The 20,403-nt window shown below is 34.1% G+C and overlaps 1 protein-coding gene across 2 annotated transcripts in view; it reads right to left on the bottom strand.

The window, feature by feature from the left end:
• Window positions 1-443: 443 nt before the first annotated feature.
• The window catches only part of LOC129242776 (protein rhomboid), a 75,270-nt gene continuing 55,310 nt past the window's right edge, over window positions 444-20,403 (bottom strand). Inside the window, exons 1-5 of one of the 2 annotated variants that reach the window (XM_054879609.1) lie at window positions 17,650-17,874; window positions 10,786-11,016; window positions 4,255-4,519; window positions 1,654-1,800; window positions 444-1,566 (exon numbers count right to left, since the gene is read on the bottom strand). In XM_054879609.1, the coding sequence (XP_054735584.1) occupies window positions 1,262-1,566; window positions 1,654-1,800; window positions 4,255-4,519; window positions 10,786-11,016 (948 nt within the window). In that variant the 5' untranslated portion in view covers window positions 17,650-17,874 and the 3' untranslated portion in view covers window positions 444-1,261. Of the gene's footprint in view, window positions 1,567-1,653; window positions 1,801-4,254; window positions 4,520-10,785; window positions 11,017-17,649; window positions 17,875-20,403 lie in introns of those variants that run through there. The other variant, XM_054879608.1, reaches the window with a different exon arrangement.

The raw sequence follows: 20,403 nt of genomic DNA, 5'->3' as shown, positions 1-20,403 counted from the left end.
TTTTATATTATTTTCTCCTTCCTTTTATAGTATTTTATTTTATTTTATTTTATTTTATTTTATTTTATTTTATTTTATTTTATTTTATTTTATTTTATTTTATTTTATTTTATTTTATTTTATTTTATTTTATTTTATTTTATTTTATTTTATTTTATTTTATTTTATTTTATTTTATTTTATTTTATTTTATTTTATTTTATTTTATTTTATTTTATTTTATTTTATTTTATTTTATTTTATTTTATTTTATTTTATTTTATTTTATTTTATTTTATTTCATTTTATTTTATTTCATTTTATTTGTTTTGCTTTATTTTGTGTATTTTATTTAGTATTTTTCACTTCATTTCATTTTCATTAACTTTTATTTTGCTTGTTTTTATTTTATTTTTTAATGTTTTCATTTTATTTTAATTAATTTTACTTTAGTTTACTGTTATTTTATTTTTTACTCCAATTTATTTTATCTTACTTTATTTTATTTTAATTTTATTTACATAGATTTTACTTTATTTAAAACTGATAACTCATGAAGAAATAAAAAAATACCAAATTCCAATATAGCGAACGAATGCCTCAAGACGCACTCCATTTATTTGCTCACCTAGCGTACATAATTCTAATGTTTCAAGGTAATATACGATTACCTATAAATATGTGTTTTTTTCGTATGTATTTACATATAACTAATTAATCTACAGGTTCTATAAAAGCAATTATTTGTACTGACAATTTAGAAACTTTTCAAAATTCTTGTTATTCCTATTTCAGAGAGATATAATAATTTACATATATATGTACATAAATGCTACTTCTAATTTATATAAACTTATACTAAATACGTTATATTCAATTATTGCACGATCTTCTGAGATCGCTGATAAAATCTCCGAATCAGACTGTGTTTGATTATACATATGTAGGCAAGTTTGTAGGTTATATGAACGTAACAAAAATGCGAGTACTGTTGCTACTATTTTTTAAGTGATGTATAACAAAATTAGTTCAATAGACTTTGTTTGATGAAACAAAAAGAATATAAAGTTTTATTTAATTTTTTAGCTAATAAAGCACAAACTTCCATATCAATCTTTCACTTTTTTATAGACATGACATTGCAAAACAAAGGAAATTTCTTAGAAGCGTTTAACACAAATTTTACACCACTACTAATTACAAAACGTGAATACTTTTTCACATTTAGCAAAATACATTTACGAATCGATCGCAGGAAACAAGAAGCGCTTAAAACTAAATATTATACATGAAAATCATTGAAAAACGTTTCTGTGGCATAGATGGGCTCCGCTTGCAGACTCTGAATGGCAGCACTGTTCAGTACATTGAAGACAATTGCGAATATAATATAGGCCGTGTAAATGCCTAGAGCGATCCACCATAAAAGTTGTTCGTGTAGTTTTTGCTCAAAATTCTTGAGTACAATTAGGCCGATAGTGAGACCCGCTAAGGCACCAGTCAAGTGTGCGACATACGACACTGAAGGACTGAATGGATAGTCCCCAGCATATCGACCGTAAATTGCAAAGCCAAAATCACAGGATGCTACACATAATGAAAAAGAGAGGAAAAAACAAAGAGAAAAAATTTTTAAAATTAAACTGTTTCCAAGCAGTCCATAAACATATTTACCAAATGACAAAATGGCAATCAAACGCAGAACACCATAACGCATCTGATGAAAATTCAGCATTACATTCGCCAGGTGTGCCGCTAGTAGTGCGTATACCCCGCCGCTGGCTCCAACCAGGTACACCTCCGGATCAAATATGCTAGTGCCTGTGGCAAAGTAAAGAAAAGTCTTATATTTTATATGTTTGTACCATATGTAAGTATGTGAACAATGGCATGTGAGATATGCATATATATCATAGAATGTTCAAGGTACACTTGTTAGGTTTGAAAGCGGAGTATAGTTCGTTTTGCTCCTAAATTGTATTGAAATCTTTGAAAATTAAAATTTTTTCTTTTTGTACAGAATTTTCTCAGGAGCAAACTTTTGTATAACCGCACTTTTTTTTTTGTGAAAGGGCATTTGATGTACATATTAGAGCTCTCGATCCCTTGGTATCGGTTGGAGTATCTCGATACTCGCTTGAAACTCATGCAATGCTCAATTGCTCAAATGTTCGTTCGAAATTTTCGTGCTTTTGAAAAATTTAAACTGCTAAACAAAAATGGTTTTTTGCTAGCATTTCTTTAGTTTCATATTTATACTGTGTATAAATAATTTGAAAAACTGAAAAAAATGCAGAGAAAAAAATCGAACTACTCGAAAAAGTTTTATATGCTCGACCTCCCGCTCGAAAATTCTCGAGCTTTAAGCATCGAGCAGATGCGGGTACTCGTTACTCATTTCCGCGGGCTGTTCGAAAATGTTCGAACAAAGTCTAGAACCGTAGTACATTTATATATTTCTATGTGCATATTAGGTTGGGGACTAAGTTCATAACGTTTGTATATTTTCTTTTATTTTAGAACGATTTGTTTGCTGTTTGACATCATTCGATAGAACTCTTTGTGCTCTACAAAACTATACTGATTGTATTTTTGAGTTTTTTAATTTTTTATTAGTTTTGAGGTTTAGAAATGGAATACCCAGTACGTAAAAATGAACATTTTCGACAACTGCTCTTCTTTGCTTTTCATCGAGGTCAAAAAGCTGCCGAAGCAGCGATGTCTGCGACGTGTGTGGAGTAGATATCATAGGCGAGTCTACAGCACAGAAATGGTTTGCAAAGTTTGACAAGTCCCGCAGAGGAAGGACTTCTGACTTCGATGAAGAACAACACAAATCACGTTTGAGGGAGAGCGGTCGCCAAACCAATAATGAATTGGCGACAAAAATGAGCTACGATCATAAAACGATACGTAATCAACGTCATTCAATGGGATTTACCGAAAAATTGGGAGTCTGGGTGCCTCAGCTTCTCGCCCGCCATCGAGCAACACGTAGTCATAAACATCACTTTTTATACCGAATCGTCACGGGAGATGAGAAGTAGTGCCTATACATCAATTACATCAATATGAAGCAAAAAAGGAGTGGGTAGCTCCAGGAGATATGCCAAAGCCGAGAGTCAAGCCGCATCTTCATCCAAAGAAGATCATGATATGTGTTTGGAGGGACTGGGAGGGCGTGGTGCACTGACAATGCCTGATCGTCATTGTCAAACCGTACTCCTTCACGACAACCCCAGGCCCCATGTTGTACAATCGTCAAAGCCGCACTCCAAGAGTTCGTATGGTACGTCCTTCAGCATCCACCATATTCTCCGGACTTTGCACAGACCGATTATTATCTTTTCCGCTCACTGTCAAATGATATAAAAAGCGTTACCTTTGATAACAAAGAGGTCCTTAAAAACTGGCTCAACAACTTCTATGACACCAGACCAGGCGATTTTTGACGAAACTGTTTCAATAAATTGGTTGAGAGGTGGAAAGAGGTTGTAAACAGCAGCGGCGAGTATATAATTGATTAACTTATTGGTATAATTATTGTTTTTTGATTAAATAAAAATCTTCGGTGAAAACGCTACGAAATTATTCCAAACACTTACTGGTCGGCAGAAGTAATCCCGTGGATTCTTCCGAAAACTTCGACGAATTGAAGAAGATTTAAATATAGGGCCAATTTTCTATAAATCATAAATTATAGAGTATTTGTCCAACCTGCTGAATGGCAGCAACAGTGGAACTCTCAAAGAAGATAAGAAGCCGGATCCATCAATCTCGTTGATGAAGAAATGGTTGTTCCATGATAAAGAGGGTATAGCATCAGTGGTTACAAAGCTGTCTAAGCCAGTGGACTGGCGGCTGAGTTACTTGAATATGAATACATTGACGGCTGCAGTTTAAATGAGTTCTGCCCAACCTACGGGAAGAGTGATCCTGCAATCTGTACCAATCATCATAAAATCAGTCTTCATAAATTTTCAATCTAGCGGTTTATGAGGAAGACTATAAGCACACCGTTATTGCTAAATCTACCATCGGCGGCCATATACATATGTATGTATTCACAAAAACATCATCATTGCCGATTTTAAAGCCGCTTTGGACAGCACGAAAAGAGCTTTGAATAACACTCAACTTCGTTAGAATTGGGAGCAAAAGAGAATTTAGTTGCCATGACTTTCGGTCGTGTATTTTGTTCAACCCGATGGTAGAAAAACTGTTTCGAGCATATATTTTCATATATACGAGTATATACCAATTTCACAATCTTACCTAGTGAACCAGCCAATACACCAGAAAAATATATACAAGCAATTCGTCCAGATCCATGCACCATCTCTAGTGGTAGTCCGTAAAGTAGCTGCACACATAAATTGAAGCCGAGATGAAACCAACCGGCATGTAAAACCATATAAAATATGAAACGCCAAACTTCGCTGCGTTTATCCGGACGGTAGATGAATAATGAGTCAATCGGTATCGGGCCAGCAGAATCCGCTTCTCCGATGCTCAATGTATGGTAGGTGAAGAAACAAAGCTGGAAGAAATTATTAAAAAAAAATTATAAGATTCAGAATACCGTGGCAGGATAGATTAGATAGCAATAATCCTATAAGTAGTACTGGATAAGATCCTACGCAGCCGCGTTTTTATGAAAACTGTTTTAATGATTGAAAATGCGAAGCACACGATTTTGAATTACACTGGCTGGGGCATTCAAAGTCGCAGTGGGCAAGCGCTAACAGTACATAAATCTGTCACAGATGTCTTTTCGTGGCAGTGGTGGCATAACTTGCAAAGTGAACTACTTAAGCATACCCTTAGAAGGATGATAGACTACCAGGTTTGGGTATTCAGTCGTTGTTCAGATGGTAACGAAGTAATATGGGAGTTGATTTTTTTTATATATCACCAACACAATCTCAGTTTTGTCATAAAAAAGTCCTTGTGATATCCCTTGTTACGGCAGAAAAGCAGCTGATTCGTTCAAAATCGCTGAGAGTCGGTTAACGGTCTAATATTGGCCACACCTTCTGAATTCTCCCCACCGTGCACCCTGACTTAATGTTACGCTGGCAGTTTCTGCAGAGACACTAGAATTATCCTAGTAGTCAAGTGATTTCAGTGATTGTTATATTCAATTAAACGCTGCTATTTACTACAAAACCGGCGTATGCTGACAATATTGATATTGTCGGACTGAGAAACCGTGCCTATGTTCAGCGGAGTCTGAAGGAGGAAGCAGAAAAAATAGGTCTTACGGTGAACGAGAGTAAAGCAAAGTACCTGCTGTCAACATAGAAAGTCCTCGCGTCTTGGACATTGTTGACAACCACAAATTTGAAGTAGTGAAGGACTTTGTTTATTTAAAAACCAGTGTAAATACCCAGAACGACGTCAGCTTAGAGATTAAACGAAGAATAACTCTTGCCAAGAGTAGATCCCTCTCTCGAAAAACGAAAACGAGGCTGAACAAAAACCTAATCATTCCCGTCCTCGTATATGGTGCAGTAGCTTGTACGATGACGACAACTGATAAATATGCACTGGGAACGTTCGAGAGAAAAATTCTCTAAGAAATCTTTCGTCCTCTTCGAGTTAGCGAGAATGAGTTCCGTATCCGATGGAACAGCGAGCTGTATGAGCTACACCGAGATGTAGACATAGTGAAACGTATTAAAATACACCGGTTGCGCTGGCTTGGCCATGCCTCGAGCATGAACGAAAGCGCTCCGGCACGACAGTTCTTCGAGAGGGAACCCACTGGGGGACGACAAAGAAGAGGAAGACCCAATCTGCGATGGGGAGATCAAATGAGGCATAACCTGGCAGCTCTCGGTGTCACCAACAGGTGCCAGCAAGCAGTGAGCTAGATACTAGAGCTAGATGGCGCAATGTTTTAGATTCGGCCAAAACCGGCATATGGTTGGAGTGTCATCTAAGTAAGTAAGTAAGTAGTAGGTATGTTAGGAATTTTGTACGACAATTGGCTTAGATACAGAGGGCTACCTGTTTGAACACCAAAATCCCCCATGGTTGGGCTCATGCATAAAAGTATATCTATGTATATGTAAATATGGTATTCTTTGAATATATCAGTTCGAAAAAGAAGCACAAACAATAAATATTTTTCCTGAAAAAGTCGCATTTTGTATGCACACACATCCTCACTTACATACATACGTATGTACATATTTGAACTATCATAAAAAAACTTTATTATTAGTTGTATATCTTATTAAGGCATATCAAAGCATATAAAAACTAACTATTAACCATATTTACGACTCTTTTATGTTATTTTGGTATTTTTATATCCAGCCACTGTCACTTACATACAAATATTATGTGACGATTTCTAACAGAGCTCAATAAAAAAGGGTGGTATTTTTATACCAAAACAATAAAATTAAATATTTTTTATTACTTCCTAATACACCACACAAATACAACAAATAAATATACACAGATATACATACATAGTATGTTGACTAAGATTCACATACACATTTAGAACTTTATAAAAAGTATATATAAAAAACTACTTCCGCACACACTTCACACGTTTCTCGTTTTAAAGGCGGTTTACACGATGTGATTTTTTATTCAACTTTAAATTGAGTATAACAATTAAATGATCCACCAACAAATCGCTTTCAGCAAAGTTGGTTATATGTCAACTTTCAACCATGCAAGTTTTACTTCGTGTAACCCTAGGGATCCTTATATCCTGTACAATGTGCACGTCCATTGTGAAAGTGAAATTGTAGAAAGTCGCTACCTTTACGAAAGTTATTAATAAAATATATGAATAAAAAAATAAAATCAATATTACAAAGTTTTTGGAGTTATTTAAACTCCTTACTAATTACCAAACTCCTGTTCAACTAAAAGCACCTCGTGTAAACAAGGAGGGCAACCTTTTCACATTCAACTTTTCATTCAACTTCATATTTACTGTGAAAGTTCAACCATGTAAGCTTTTTACATGACATGAAGAAGAACTCATTTGCAATTCTAATCCATACCGGATTAGGTAAAAAAAAATTTTAGTAATGGAAATCTCTATTCTGACATTAACATGCTTGTCTGTTTGTTTACTGCAGCGGTGTAGTTCACAAGTGTCAAATATGATTGGGGTAGAATGCCATTTACAAAAATTATAAATCTTCCGATAGGGTGATTAAATTTGCGCCACCTTGTATTATACAAACACAAAATTAATTAAAAAAAAAGAAAACTAATTTCTATTATATGGCATACATACATACATATATGTATATACATGCGCAATGTCGGGCAAAACATATTGAACTGATACGTCGTCACAATTAATCGGGCTGTAACTTTTTGAATGCATACATAAAGATTGGACACATAAAATATTGGTCCATCTAAAATCATTATAACATAAAATTCGTATAACCTATCAAAACAATTCTTATTTTATTTTCTTCTTTATTAAGCGTACTATGTTAACAATGGAGTGGGGAGCTGCATTACAAAAGTGTGGTAAAAGTGCAAGTGAGATTTACGTATTCCTGAAAAAACTCAATAGACTCAAAGACAAAAATCGAAGTAGTCGCCCTCGCGTGGTTCGAACCAGTGCAGCCATAAAAACCATTCGAGAAAGAATTCGCAGAAATACCCTTAGAAAGCAAAAAATCATGTCCCGGGAAACGAATGTATCGACCAGATCCATGTCAAGACTAAAGCCTTCCATCGCTCAACTGCTCATCTTTTGACAAGGCGCTTGAAGAAAATTAGACTCGACAGATGCAAGCAGCTTCTTTGGTGGCACGCCATGGCAACGGCCATGAAAATATTATTTTCACAGATGAGAAAATGTTCACTTTTGAAGAAGTTTTTAATAAGCAAAACGATAAAATCTATGCTAAAACTTCTAAATTCGCAAAAAATGTTGATCCAGGGGTTCATGGTGGCCATCATCCAGCCTCCGTAAGGGTTTGGTCGGGAGTGTCTTGTAAAGCCATCTCTTCATTTCAGCGAAAAAGGGGTTTAAGACCGGGACAAAAGTGTATCAAAAGGATGTCTTAGAAGGCGAGGTGAAACAGTTGAACAGCGAAATCCCGTTCTGCGAAATTCCATTCTGTCTACAGTTCTTTTATCAGATGGATGATTTTATTAGGTGCAACCTTTCCAGACAGTTTCGTGGTTAATAGAACCAAATGATTTTTCGAAGTCGATGAAGCAGAGATAAAGCGGCGTGCGCCATTCGACTGACTATTCCACGATCACTCTAAGCGTGTTTATACGATCGACACAACACAAACGTGGTCGAAATCCAGCTTGTTCGCTCCGCAAATCACCCACCAGTGTATCAGATAATCTTTTATTGATTATGTGGGCTATGATCTTGTTCACCATGCTGAGCAGGGCGATGCCTCTCCAGTTTTCGCATTCGGGTAAGATCCTCTTTTTCGGTAAGAGCTTAATGACGCCCTCCTCTAACTCGGTGGGAATATTTTCAAAATTGAGAGTGCACTTACTTGAGGATCGGCTTTGAGGAGTTCGGGGTTGATGTTGTCTGACTCTGGGGTTTTGTTGGCTTTAAGCGCTCCAATGGCGCTTATTATTTCGCTTTCGTCGGGGCTGGTAATACGAATGTCGCGCTTTACAAGATGCCGAGGACATTCACAAGATTGAATGGGTTGCGAAGAGGTTTTAGATAGCAGATTCTCTTAATATTTCTCCTGTATGTTAATTTGTTTGTCCTTAGATGTCGTAAACTCACCATTTCATCCTTAAGCGGTTTCGTGGCCTTAAGCGAGGTATTTATAAAGCTGCATATAGTGCGGTACAGGTCACGAGTCTTGCGCCATGCTGGCAAGATTGTCATTCCAGATTCTTTTGTCTGTCTTTTGAAGTACTGCTTTGTATATTTTTTGTAATAATCGATTCGATTGAAATGCTACTCCAAACATTTTTGCTACCTTAAACAGGGCAAGCGGTTATCGTCATTAATGCCATCCCTGCTTATTCACTTGTCCACAATCTCCAAGAGATCCTAAACCTGATACAGCTCTGGAGACTGTGTCGGCCATTACAGAATTTTGATATTTTCCATATTGATCCAGTTTAAAAAATATTTTAATATCTCATATGCTTGGAGTCATTTCTATTTTGGAACAACCCCGAAAGGCACGTTCTATTTTGAGTAGGGAAGCAACAAATTTTCTAGGATGCCCTTATACATGGTATACCGTTGATTCGGTAAAAAGTCCCAATGCCATATGTTCCCTCATATGCCCTAACGTCTTCCCACCCCTCAATGCCCCCCAATATGTTCCCTCCTGCCTTCTTGACAGTCTCTTAACTGCATTCACTCCAAGCCGAGCAAATTTTAGGCGAGTTTTGCGATTTTTCTCAAAAATTAATTACTTTTTGGTAACCTGTAACTTTTTAAACCAGCTACGCATGCCCTCCTCTGAACCGTGCGAATGCTTGTGGTTGTGTTAAGCACTGACAGATACTAAATGCTAATTTGTAGCATATTTTTTCAATAATCTTACTACCCTAGTCTCTTCTTTAAGTGTGCTAGTTTAAGCTCGTCCCCCACAATGCAATGTTTTGACGGCTGCGGACTTTTTAAAATTGTTTGAAATTTAACTTGCTGTTGATTTGGGCAATAGAAACTTTCCCCCAATGCCTTTGTGCGATAAACTGCTTTTATAATTACGGATTATTAAGTTTTTAAATTCAGTTTAATGCTTTTGCTCTGCAATTTTGACTAAATTCAATCACAAGGTGAGATAGCCCCGTTCACTTCATGAATTTCATAGAATACCTATTCTATAATTTCGTAAATAATATTTATGGGTTAATTTGTATATCACATCTGCGTTTTATGTTGCTTAATATATAAATTTTTGTGTAATTCTTTAAATTTTTTAGTATTAAATCAATTTCGAACAGTTCAATGTGTTCTGTTCGATACTGTATCTACTCAGCCTGACGTAAAACAGTTACCTATTAATACTGTTTATTTGATGGAAGCGTATTCTGTTATACAAAAAATTTAGAAGATGTTAAATAGGCGTATCCTTCTCGCGAAACACGTTGTGCAATTTATTAATTTTTGAAAAAAAAAAAAAAATTTAGACCGTTTATTTGTATTTGCCGTCAATTTGAATGTAGTTTTGATGAATAAAATGTACCAAAAGAGCATTATTACAATCAGCTGCGAAGGTATTTGGAAGTATTAGCCAACTTTAGCTTTTACAAGAAGATTTTTTATGAGGAGCTTTTTCATGGCAGAAATACACTTCCTTCATTTTTGGTGTTTCACGGAGATCCGAACCAACGTCCACCGAATTCCGAATGATGGCCACGTACCCACCCATTCGACTACGGCGGCCGATAGTTGGGCAATAGTTAAGTAAAAACTCAAAGGAAAACAAATATGGATGTTCACAAAGTTTTCAACACAAATTCGGCTGATTTGGAGCGGATTACCTCCACAACTTGCGCAGAATTGAACCCAAAATATGACTTAAAGTTGTGAAGCCTTTATAGCAAATGACGGTGGCTATACATTTTATTGGATTTATTACGTATAAAAAAATATTATAAGCCCATAAAATACAGTTTGTCACAATCGAATTGCTCAAATAGTTTCTAAGTTGTGGCTTCTATTAGGCAGACTGTGAATATTTGCATGTAGCATATTTTACTGCTTATTAATATTTAATATTTTTGTGCGTAGGTACTTATTTATGTATTTAAGTATATATTAATATAAGCGCGTGCTTATATTCCTAAAGGCAATTAGCACTTTTTTACCTCTATGATTGTCATAAGTACGATGAATAGAGGCGGCGGGCAACATGAATAACGATCGGCATAATATTTCCTATCACGTTCTTCGGGCAATATTTCCATGGCAACGACATGCACCATCTTCTTGAACAATGGCGGCTCTTCTAATATAATATGAAAATCATTATCTGAACAAACTTCTCGATCTCGATGGTGCACGGCACATTTAAAGCTGCGCGAACGTTTACCGCTCATCTGAAAGAAAAAGAATGGAGAAAATTTCTATTATAGATTTGAATATAAAAAATGTTTATAAATTAACGAGGACTGAACTAGAACGCCTAACTACGAACTAATATTTTTTCATAATGCAAACCTAAATATTTTTTAATATTAAGCTTATAAAATAGTTCGGCCGTCAAGGCCACTGTAAGAACGTACTATATGTCAGATATATTTATAACTATTAAGTTAAGTAAAATTTCCGATTTCGACGTTGAAATTGACATAGTAAAAATGATCCTTAGGCAAATGATTCCAAACAGTTTTCTGACTAATCTTCAATTCCTGATCCCACTCTGTGCGATTTTATCAACATTTTCGGCAGTGGAAATAGCCCGGTTGAATTGAAATGGAAAGCACCACCTCTTATTAGATAACTCTTTATATTAACGCCGAAAATAATTACGTTGGACTTGACGTCTTTCTAATGGATAATCCTGATATAAATACATACATACATACATGTTGAATGGACAGTTTTCTATTCCGCTTGCTTTTCATGCCCATATGTTTGTACATATGCATATGAGTATATTATTATATAATATTAGCATATGCATTAATTATTTATTATTCAGACGCTTACGTCATTTGCGAATGAATTATCTACGAAGCCAATTTACAAACAAAACGGGAAAATTGAGCTTAATTAATAGCGAACTCATTGTACGAAATCAAATGTTAAGCTTGCTTGAATAAAGTTAATCACATACGGCAAGTAATGCATAGCTCGCCCACTCAACAACGACCCACTCCCGACTTAAAGCGTAAACCAGAGGACTTAAAAATCGCTGTAAATTACAATTTCCTGCCAGTTATCAGTCAGTAAAGAACTATAGACATGTACATACACGCTATACGTACCCATATGTGTGCATTGACGTATGTAGGCCTCTGCTGGGCTGTAATGCAATATTTAAGCTAACAATCCATCTCAACTTACGAATCCATTTTAATAAAAGTATAGTTAAAATACTAAATAGTTTAATAAAGGATCAAGGATTTACTGATCTAAAAGCCAATCCTGGTAAATTCAGTTAATAGCTTGTCAAAAGTCCACTGATATTTATTTTTAGGGCTGTCGTTGCAATACATCGTATCTTGAAATTGCACTGCGATGCCTAAATCAGTTTCAATACAGCGTGTGTAAATATGTACAATATGTATATATGTATGTCATAAGTAATATTGTGCCATTAACTTATAATAAGTTTACCATTTTTATAAGTATGTATTTATTTTATTATATTTTATTTTATTTATATTGCATTACAATCATTACATATACAGTGACTCACAGCTTAATTGATGCAGCCAAAAAAAAATTATTAAAATTTTTAATATATTTTATGATATTTCCATTACAGAAAAAAATCTTATATTTTTAATTGTCAAATATCTGTTTTATTTAATAACAAAAAATTTTTCTTCATAAGATATGGCAAATTAAAATAATTCAGTTACAGTTTTGAGGTCACAGCTTAAATGATGCACTAAATTAAAAGTATTCAAAACACATAAACAAATCAATATTTAGATTTCATAATTACGGCTAATACTTAGTGGAGTATCCCTTTTGATTCAGAACAGCTTTTAATCGGGAATTCATAGATTCTACAAGATTTGCTGTATAATTTGCTGCCCCCGCCGTGTTTAACTGTAGAACCCAAATTACATGGTTGAAGCGCAGTGTTTGGTTTTTTCCAAACGCGGGACTTCCCATCAGACCTGAAAAGATTAAATTTGCTTTCATCCGCAAAAACAACGGACTTCCAGAACGAAATGTCTTTGTTCGAATGTTGTCTGTAAAACTCTATTCTTTGTTTTCTAGTACAAGCATTAATCAACGGCTTGTTTCGGGCAGTCCTTCCATGCAAATTTTCTTCGCGAGAACTCTACGAATAGTTTAAGGGCTACAGATCTTGCCTAAGTATTTTTCGACTTCGTTCGTTAATTTTGGCGCAGATCTGCCCTTAGCTTCTATCCTGTTTTCGTGGCGAAACCTTTCTATAATGTGCTGGACAGTTGAGGAACTATTAGCAATAATTTCTGCAATTTTTCGTTGGCTTTTGCCCACTTTATAATGACGAATAATGTCTTCCCTTTTTTCAAGTGAGGTCCGCTCATTTTAAAAAATTTAAATTTGTTCAACTTTTCTTTACAAACATTTTTAGAGAATTACTTAAGACACTAAGCTAAACAAAAAAATACATTTCACCGTTATCGCATTTTCTGAGAAAGCAGTGTATCATCATTTAAGCTTTGAGCATATTTTGATGAGAAAACTATTTGTTTCTACATTTTTTCAGCAAGTTTTGTTTTTGTTATTGTTCTTTCTGCAGTGGTAAACAGTACATACATACATATCTCATTACAAGTCGTATACATTTTTGTTTTATCAAATTTAATAAACATCGAGTCATTTTCTTATTTTCTAAAAAAGTATTACTTGCATCAAATAAGCTGTGAGTCACTGTATTTTCATATACTAAAATATGGGCGCGTTCGAGTAAAATTCCAATTCATTAACTCCGTATTTGAAAAAGCAAATTAGACACACAAAATTTTTCCTTCGATAATGCAGGGTGTAAAGTAGTCCTACATAGCTTATAATTTATAATACATTACAGTGTGCAACTACATACACACATATAATGTCGATTTTTCTTTGAAGTGGAGTATATATAAATGTCAAAAGTAATTAGAAATCGACGCCGGCAGGAAAAATATATATAAAATAATACAATAAAATATATATAAGCAAATAGAATAAAATGTAATAAAATATAGGTAAAACATTATAGTAAAATGTATATAAGAATATAATAAAATATAAGTAAAATAATATAATAATATACACACAAAATAATAATATATAATATTTATAAATTTTATCAATAGGGTCGTTCGCAATTAAGTCGATATCAAGGCATTTTCGAATTACTATGCAAACACAACAACAAAATGTATACGAGTATATATGCCATTATTTTGCTAATGCCATGAAGCTGGGCTATTTGAACTTAGTTGTAAAATACTTTCATATTTATGTATGTATTAAACGTTAAATAGAAACAGCGTTTAAAATGGCATAAAGAGTAAGTATACAATTTTCTTGATTTATTGGAGGGGAACCTGATTCGCAGCTATTTGTCAATTGTCAAACTATGTATACGGGTAGATTGCCGACCGTTGAAACCCTAACGGATATTACCCAAATACATACAGATACTCCCACTTCTGGGCGCATTGAATCCAGCTTTCACAATTAGATAACCAAAAAGCCTTGAATTCATATGTCAACCGGATATTATAATTATAGTTCTGTGTTTTGTTCTTCATATTCGGCTAAGTTTCGAGCAGAGGAGCGTAAGAATGAAATGCGTATTGGAGGGGTTGCTATGCCAAATTAGAATTTTTATAGTAACATTAAAATAATAGAAAACAAGACCAAAATAACATCTTTGACTTGGAAAATTTACAATAACAAATATTTTGAATATATAGGGTCCGCCATATTTCTTAGCTATAATAATGCTTTTTATTGAGAAATATCTACATTTTTATCGTAATTTTTTAGACTTTATGATACGATTTTATGTGAACTTTAATAATTCTGTATCCAATCATGTTCCATAGAGTAGCGTTTTGGAATCAGGTGATTTCAGCACTTTTTGACAACCAGAGTGTGACAGAGAATGTTTTTACTTATAGATCTGTACAATGACCTCGGGTAAGTAAAGTAACAGACAGTTTGTTCACATACAAAATTGTTGAATGTAACAGTATGAAGGAATCGGGATATGTGTATGTATGTATGTGTGTATGTATATACCAATATGCGCAGAATGATGAGAGAGTCGATTTAGCTATGTTTATGCGTGTACGAAAGCTCCAGTAAAAATTCATTGTATTTCACGAAACTTGGCAAACATATTACTCCAAAGTAGTTTGGTGTAGAACAAGGCGTATTTATTAAAGGAGGTGGCACTAGACCAGTGCTGTCCAAAATGAAAAATGTGAGTGTATAAGTGAGAACGAGAGAATGGGAGCAGCCCAGTGGGAAATTTAAACCAAAATAAATAAATATTGGATTGGATTTTGTGGAAGGAATCGAAATGCCTTTTGATATTACATCTATAGCTTTCTTTGAACGACTTGTAACATAAAAGGCATTGCAAGTCGCCAAAGGCATTTTCTAGCATAAAAAAGTTCTCACAGGGCATTGTATTGCATACACTAAGCGTCGTGGACAAACTCGGTGTTTATTCGTTGCTGGTTTCATAGATAACGCTGGTTTGCTAACGACTGAACGATGGAGAGTAAGAATACGTGTGATCAATTGATGTATGGGATGGACAGCACTGCACTAGACCAACAACAATGTTTTGTATGTTTGATTGTCACGGCAAAGTATTGGAAAAGTAGAAAACAAAAAATTAATGCGCCTTGTTTTATTCTGTGCTGACAACCACATGGACAAAGCGAAAGAAAAAAACAAATCAGCCTCTTTTAATAGATTCGCCTTGGTATAAAATATAGGCGAAATCCCTCAATAACCATACTCGCCTACTACAAAACAGCATACAAGGTGATGTATACTATTATTATTAATAAATGTAAAAGTTTGTGTGTTTGTGGGTTTTTGAGTTTGGATATTTGCAACTCAATTACGCGAGGACGACTAAGCGGATTTGCTTGAAATTTTTTTCAGTTTGCATAGATAAAGAAACGAGAGTTCCCACCTGTTAAAAAAGTTAAATTAAACGTTAAACAGAGCCTAATTTCGAAAATGATGTTCGCCTCCTGTTTGCCAAATTAAGCTCATGTAAAAATAATAAAAAAAAGTAAAATACGACTAAATGGTGTCAAAGGAAAGAGGTTTGAAAAATCTTAATTTCGAATATGTATTTGAATAGGGTTGACACCTGTTTAAAAACTATTAACAAAATAACTAACTAAATTAAAACCAATTTTAATAAATATAATGATTAAAATAGATATCAAATTAACGAAGTTTAAGAAAGTTTATTTTAGAAAATATGTTTGGAGATGGTTGCCTCTTATTTGAAAGGAATGTTAATTCAATTTAACAAATGAGCTAAGTGAAATACTACTAAATGGGTGTCAAACGAAAAAGGTATGAAACATCTTTCTGTTGAATAGGGTTACCAGCTGCTAAAAAACTAAAACCTGACAAATGAGCATACTAATGAAAACTATTCGGAGGTCCTCAAAATTTTTCGAAGATTTACATGAACTATCTATAAAAACAGACATTTTAATAATATATATGGCCCAATTATTAAAACAAAGTTAAAAACCAGTTGAAAAGTTGAAAAATATTAAGTTTCGTTTGATTGCTTGACTGACATATTTTGACAAATGAGCCATACCAACTATTCGTAAGATAAATTATTTTAACACATACATTTTTTGGAGGCTAATAAAATTAAATATGAACCAAACATCCGGTAACATAATTTTCGCATACGTTTTCCAAAATAATGCGAATCCGTTTTTGCACATTTTTAATTTTAAATATTCCGGGAAAACGAAAACTCGAATTTCTCGAAAGCAGCAAAATAAAGAAATAAGACAATAATTATAAAGATTTTTGGTGGTTGTCAGTAATGCAGAACACAGTTCCCTTTATTAATTTTATCCAGAATTATGAACAGAAAACACAAAATTAGCATTCTATATAGCAAAATCTTGTGCTTTTAAGCTCTTAAGAAAGGAGAAAACGTACTGATTCCGCATACTCCAATTATAAATACCTGCCGATAGAAAATAATGTCCAAAAACAAATCTGTGATAAAGGTTGGGTTCAAATTATTGTATTGCTTTTTTTTGTTGTTTTTTCTATAAGCAATTTTTATAGCTTGTTAAACCGGAGAAATTGTTCATCTATGCCCCAAATGGGAAGCCCAAAAATTTTGTTTACCCGTTGGATTGAGATAAAATAAATAAAAATTAAATTAAAGAATCGAATAAAAACCATGACCACTTTTTATGTGCATAGTTTTTTGATTCCAAAAATTAACAATTAGCCCAAACTAGATTTTAATAAAATATGCACGGGTAAATAAAGTTCGGTTCCGCACAAATTAAGCACTTCCTTACTTATTTTAACCTGCAATTTAATATATTTTTTTGTTTTCTATCAGGTTGATTCCTATGAATTAAATTAAATTTAAAATTAGGTTTTATCGATCCTTAATTTTCTTTTACAACAGTTTGTGGTACTAACGTTTAAGATACATGAAAAATCTAGATATTAAAGAAACATAAAATAAACTTTAACGGCGAATTAAATCACAATTTCGAATATGCTGGCTAACACATAATCGAAATCATATGCAAAAATAGATGAGTCACCCTATAGGCAAAACATAAATAGTCCCTCTCGCAATGCTGCAGAGTGAGATAACTGAATTGGTGAATAGTTGTTGGGCTACAAAATCAAAATTACAACAAATGCGCAAGCAGAATAACGGCGTAATGTTCGATGAACTTAAATACATACATACCACCATTCATAAACGCACAACCCATACTACTTGATAAAAGCTAGAAAAGCAAAGCAGCTTGCGATGTACTCACTCATTATTTGCGCCATTAGTTAGATTGTAATGATCCTTCCTTTGTTTATATTTCTTGCACAACTGATTTGTAATTTAAGTGCTACTTACATACGTAAATATGTATATGATTACGAAGGAAATAAAACAAGTTATCACAACTAAACTGCAAAATGAATTTTGCTCTTATCGGTTTTATCAATGATTGCGAATCATCTACGGCAGAGTATTTTCAATTTGAATTCTGCCAACAGGTGAGCGAAAAAAGCGTGTTCGAATTTCGCGAACAGTGTTGCAATTACTTGCAAATACAGAATGTTATACTTGTAAAAACTTGACAGTAGTAAAGTGCAGTGTAATAATAAATATTTCAATAATTTAATCTTTTTATAATTAAAGTGTTCGCAATAAAAATAATAATAATTTAAGGGAGTAACCTGTTTAGATCGATCAAAAAATCGATTTTTTTTATTGCATAAATCGTTAGTATAACTACTCAAGAATGTGTGGTAAAAACTTGAAAGCTAAATTCGTATTCTTCCCGATCCTATGAGCACTTAAGTGAGCGCCCGTTGGTTCGGCCCCGTAACGCTTACGATACGATGCTCTATTTCAAACGCGTTTTTCTCGAAACGAGTTTTTTTTCAACTGGTGGGCATTCTAGCTTAAAAAGTTATCCACCAATCGTTCTAAAATTTTTCGGGATTTTTTCTTTACTCAATCCTAATTTATATGAACCTAATTCTGGGATTATATTATTATTTAAAATGTGGTTTTTTAAGTAAAAAAGATGAAAAAATATGGTATAAAAAATACTTTGTGTTCAAACGCCTGAAAAACATGCAAGTTTCAATATTTTTTTTACCACCATTAGGTTCGTATTCTTAGAAAATATGTTGTTATTAAAAAAAAAATTGCTGTTGATTTCAGAGGAAAATTGCAACTTCAGGAATTCCTACCAGCAAGACACTCAGATGGCGATCGTCCATGGACAGCACGCTCTAACGCCACTATCTCCCGCGGAAATCGCTTCAAAAAATTTAAAAGTGTACCTAAAAATATAAATAAAATATCCTCTAAACTTAAACAATTTCTGATCATTCATTCTATGTTCGAAAAATTCTCTAAATTTTGGCCTCCTAAACCGGTTTCCCCCCTTAAGAATCGAAAGCGATAGGCGAGAATTGTTTTTACGCTGACTGGAAAAATTAGAAAGGCACAAATATTCAAATTATAAAAATTAGAAAATAATTAATTGAGAACGGCTCAACATCGATTTTCGAGGTCAATCCGAATCGAACTTCGGCCAATTTCTGGCGGAGCCGATCCGCAACCATAACGAACATCTTAAAGCGACCAAACAGTAAACAAGCGATGTTTTTTTTAATCCAGCAGTTTCATTAATAAAAAAAGTGAATAATTCGGAATCACATTAGTTTTAACTCATTGTAATGGGTTATGTTTGTAAAAATAACATAAAAAAATATTTTTATACATATACCAAAACCATTTGCAGGTATTGAACAAACTTCCAACGTTAGCCACCCTCTATGGAGGCGCAGATGGTATTTCAAAACAATTTAAAAAAATTTTTGCTTGATACCAGTGTTCAAAAATTTGGGAAATGTAAAAGTTGATAAAATTTTTATAAAAAAATGTCGCTCTTTTTTGACCTAAACCGAACTGAAACCGTTCTGAAATTTTGTTAATATTTATACATTTGGCATTCATACATACATAAATACCAAAAGCTCACACTTATGCTCATTAGTGCGGATCGATTTGTTGGGCACGCAATTTTTGGGCCCTCTGTACCTCATTTCGCTTTTAACAGAATTTTTTTCATATAGTAGTACAAAATTGTAATCATACAGAATTCTGAATTTTGCAACATTTATTGTTTCGGAGTGAAGATATTTCAAACTATATGTTTTTTTCTATTTTTTTTTTAGCAACAGCAAACGTCCGCCTGCATTTCTATATTGAAGAACTCCCCATAAAAACCAATATCCAAAATTAGAAGAGGCTATTTTAGCCACTGCTTGGTGGTTTTTGACTTATGGGCTAGAGCGGAATCATGGTGGAAGATCCAACGCTCTCTATTGGAGAGAGTACTGCTAAACTGCTTCATCACGCCTTCAAAACGTCCCCCTGGTACACTTTTGCCTTGACACTCCCCACCAAACCATTACGGAGGCTGGAGTCCACGCTGAACCCTTGGGGCAACGTTTTTTGCGTCGTAGAAATTTAGCGTAGATTTTGTCATTTCGCTTATTAACAACTTCTTCAACAGTGGACATTTTCTGATCTGTGAAAAGAATATTTTCCTTGCCCTTAACAGCATGCCACCGAAGAAGCTGTCGACATCTTTCGAGTCTAATTTTCTTCAGGCGGGTTGTCAAAAGATGACCAGTTGAATGAAGGCTTTCATGTGGGATCATCTCTAATTAGGTCGATACATTAATTTCCCTGAACATGATTTTCTGCTTTCTAAGAAGCTCCCTTCTGTCTCGTTTTTGGTAGACAGTCGAGATGCGATCAAAGACTTTATGACGATAAAGACCAACTCGAAATATTTTGAAGAATATCGAAGTTCCTTACAGTGTCTTTGATAGCATAGTCTCAAGCAACGCTGGGTCCTGGGAAATGACGGTATTTTGATGAATGGGTAGATGACAATGAATCTGGATTAATCTGAATACCTATAGAGTATCGCTATTACTAAGTCAAGCGTTCGATTAGCAAAAAACGCGCAACTTATTGAGTCTCTTAGAAC

The sequence above is a fragment of the Anastrepha obliqua genome, chromosome 3 (genome assembly GCF_027943255.1).
Source record: "Anastrepha obliqua isolate idAnaObli1 chromosome 3, idAnaObli1_1.0, whole genome shotgun sequence".
Classification (NCBI taxonomy): Eukaryota; Metazoa; Arthropoda; class Insecta; order Diptera; family Tephritidae; genus Anastrepha; species Anastrepha obliqua.
The sequence above is the reverse complement of the archived record's forward strand: the minus strand, read 5'-3'. Positions and strand labels throughout refer to the sequence as shown.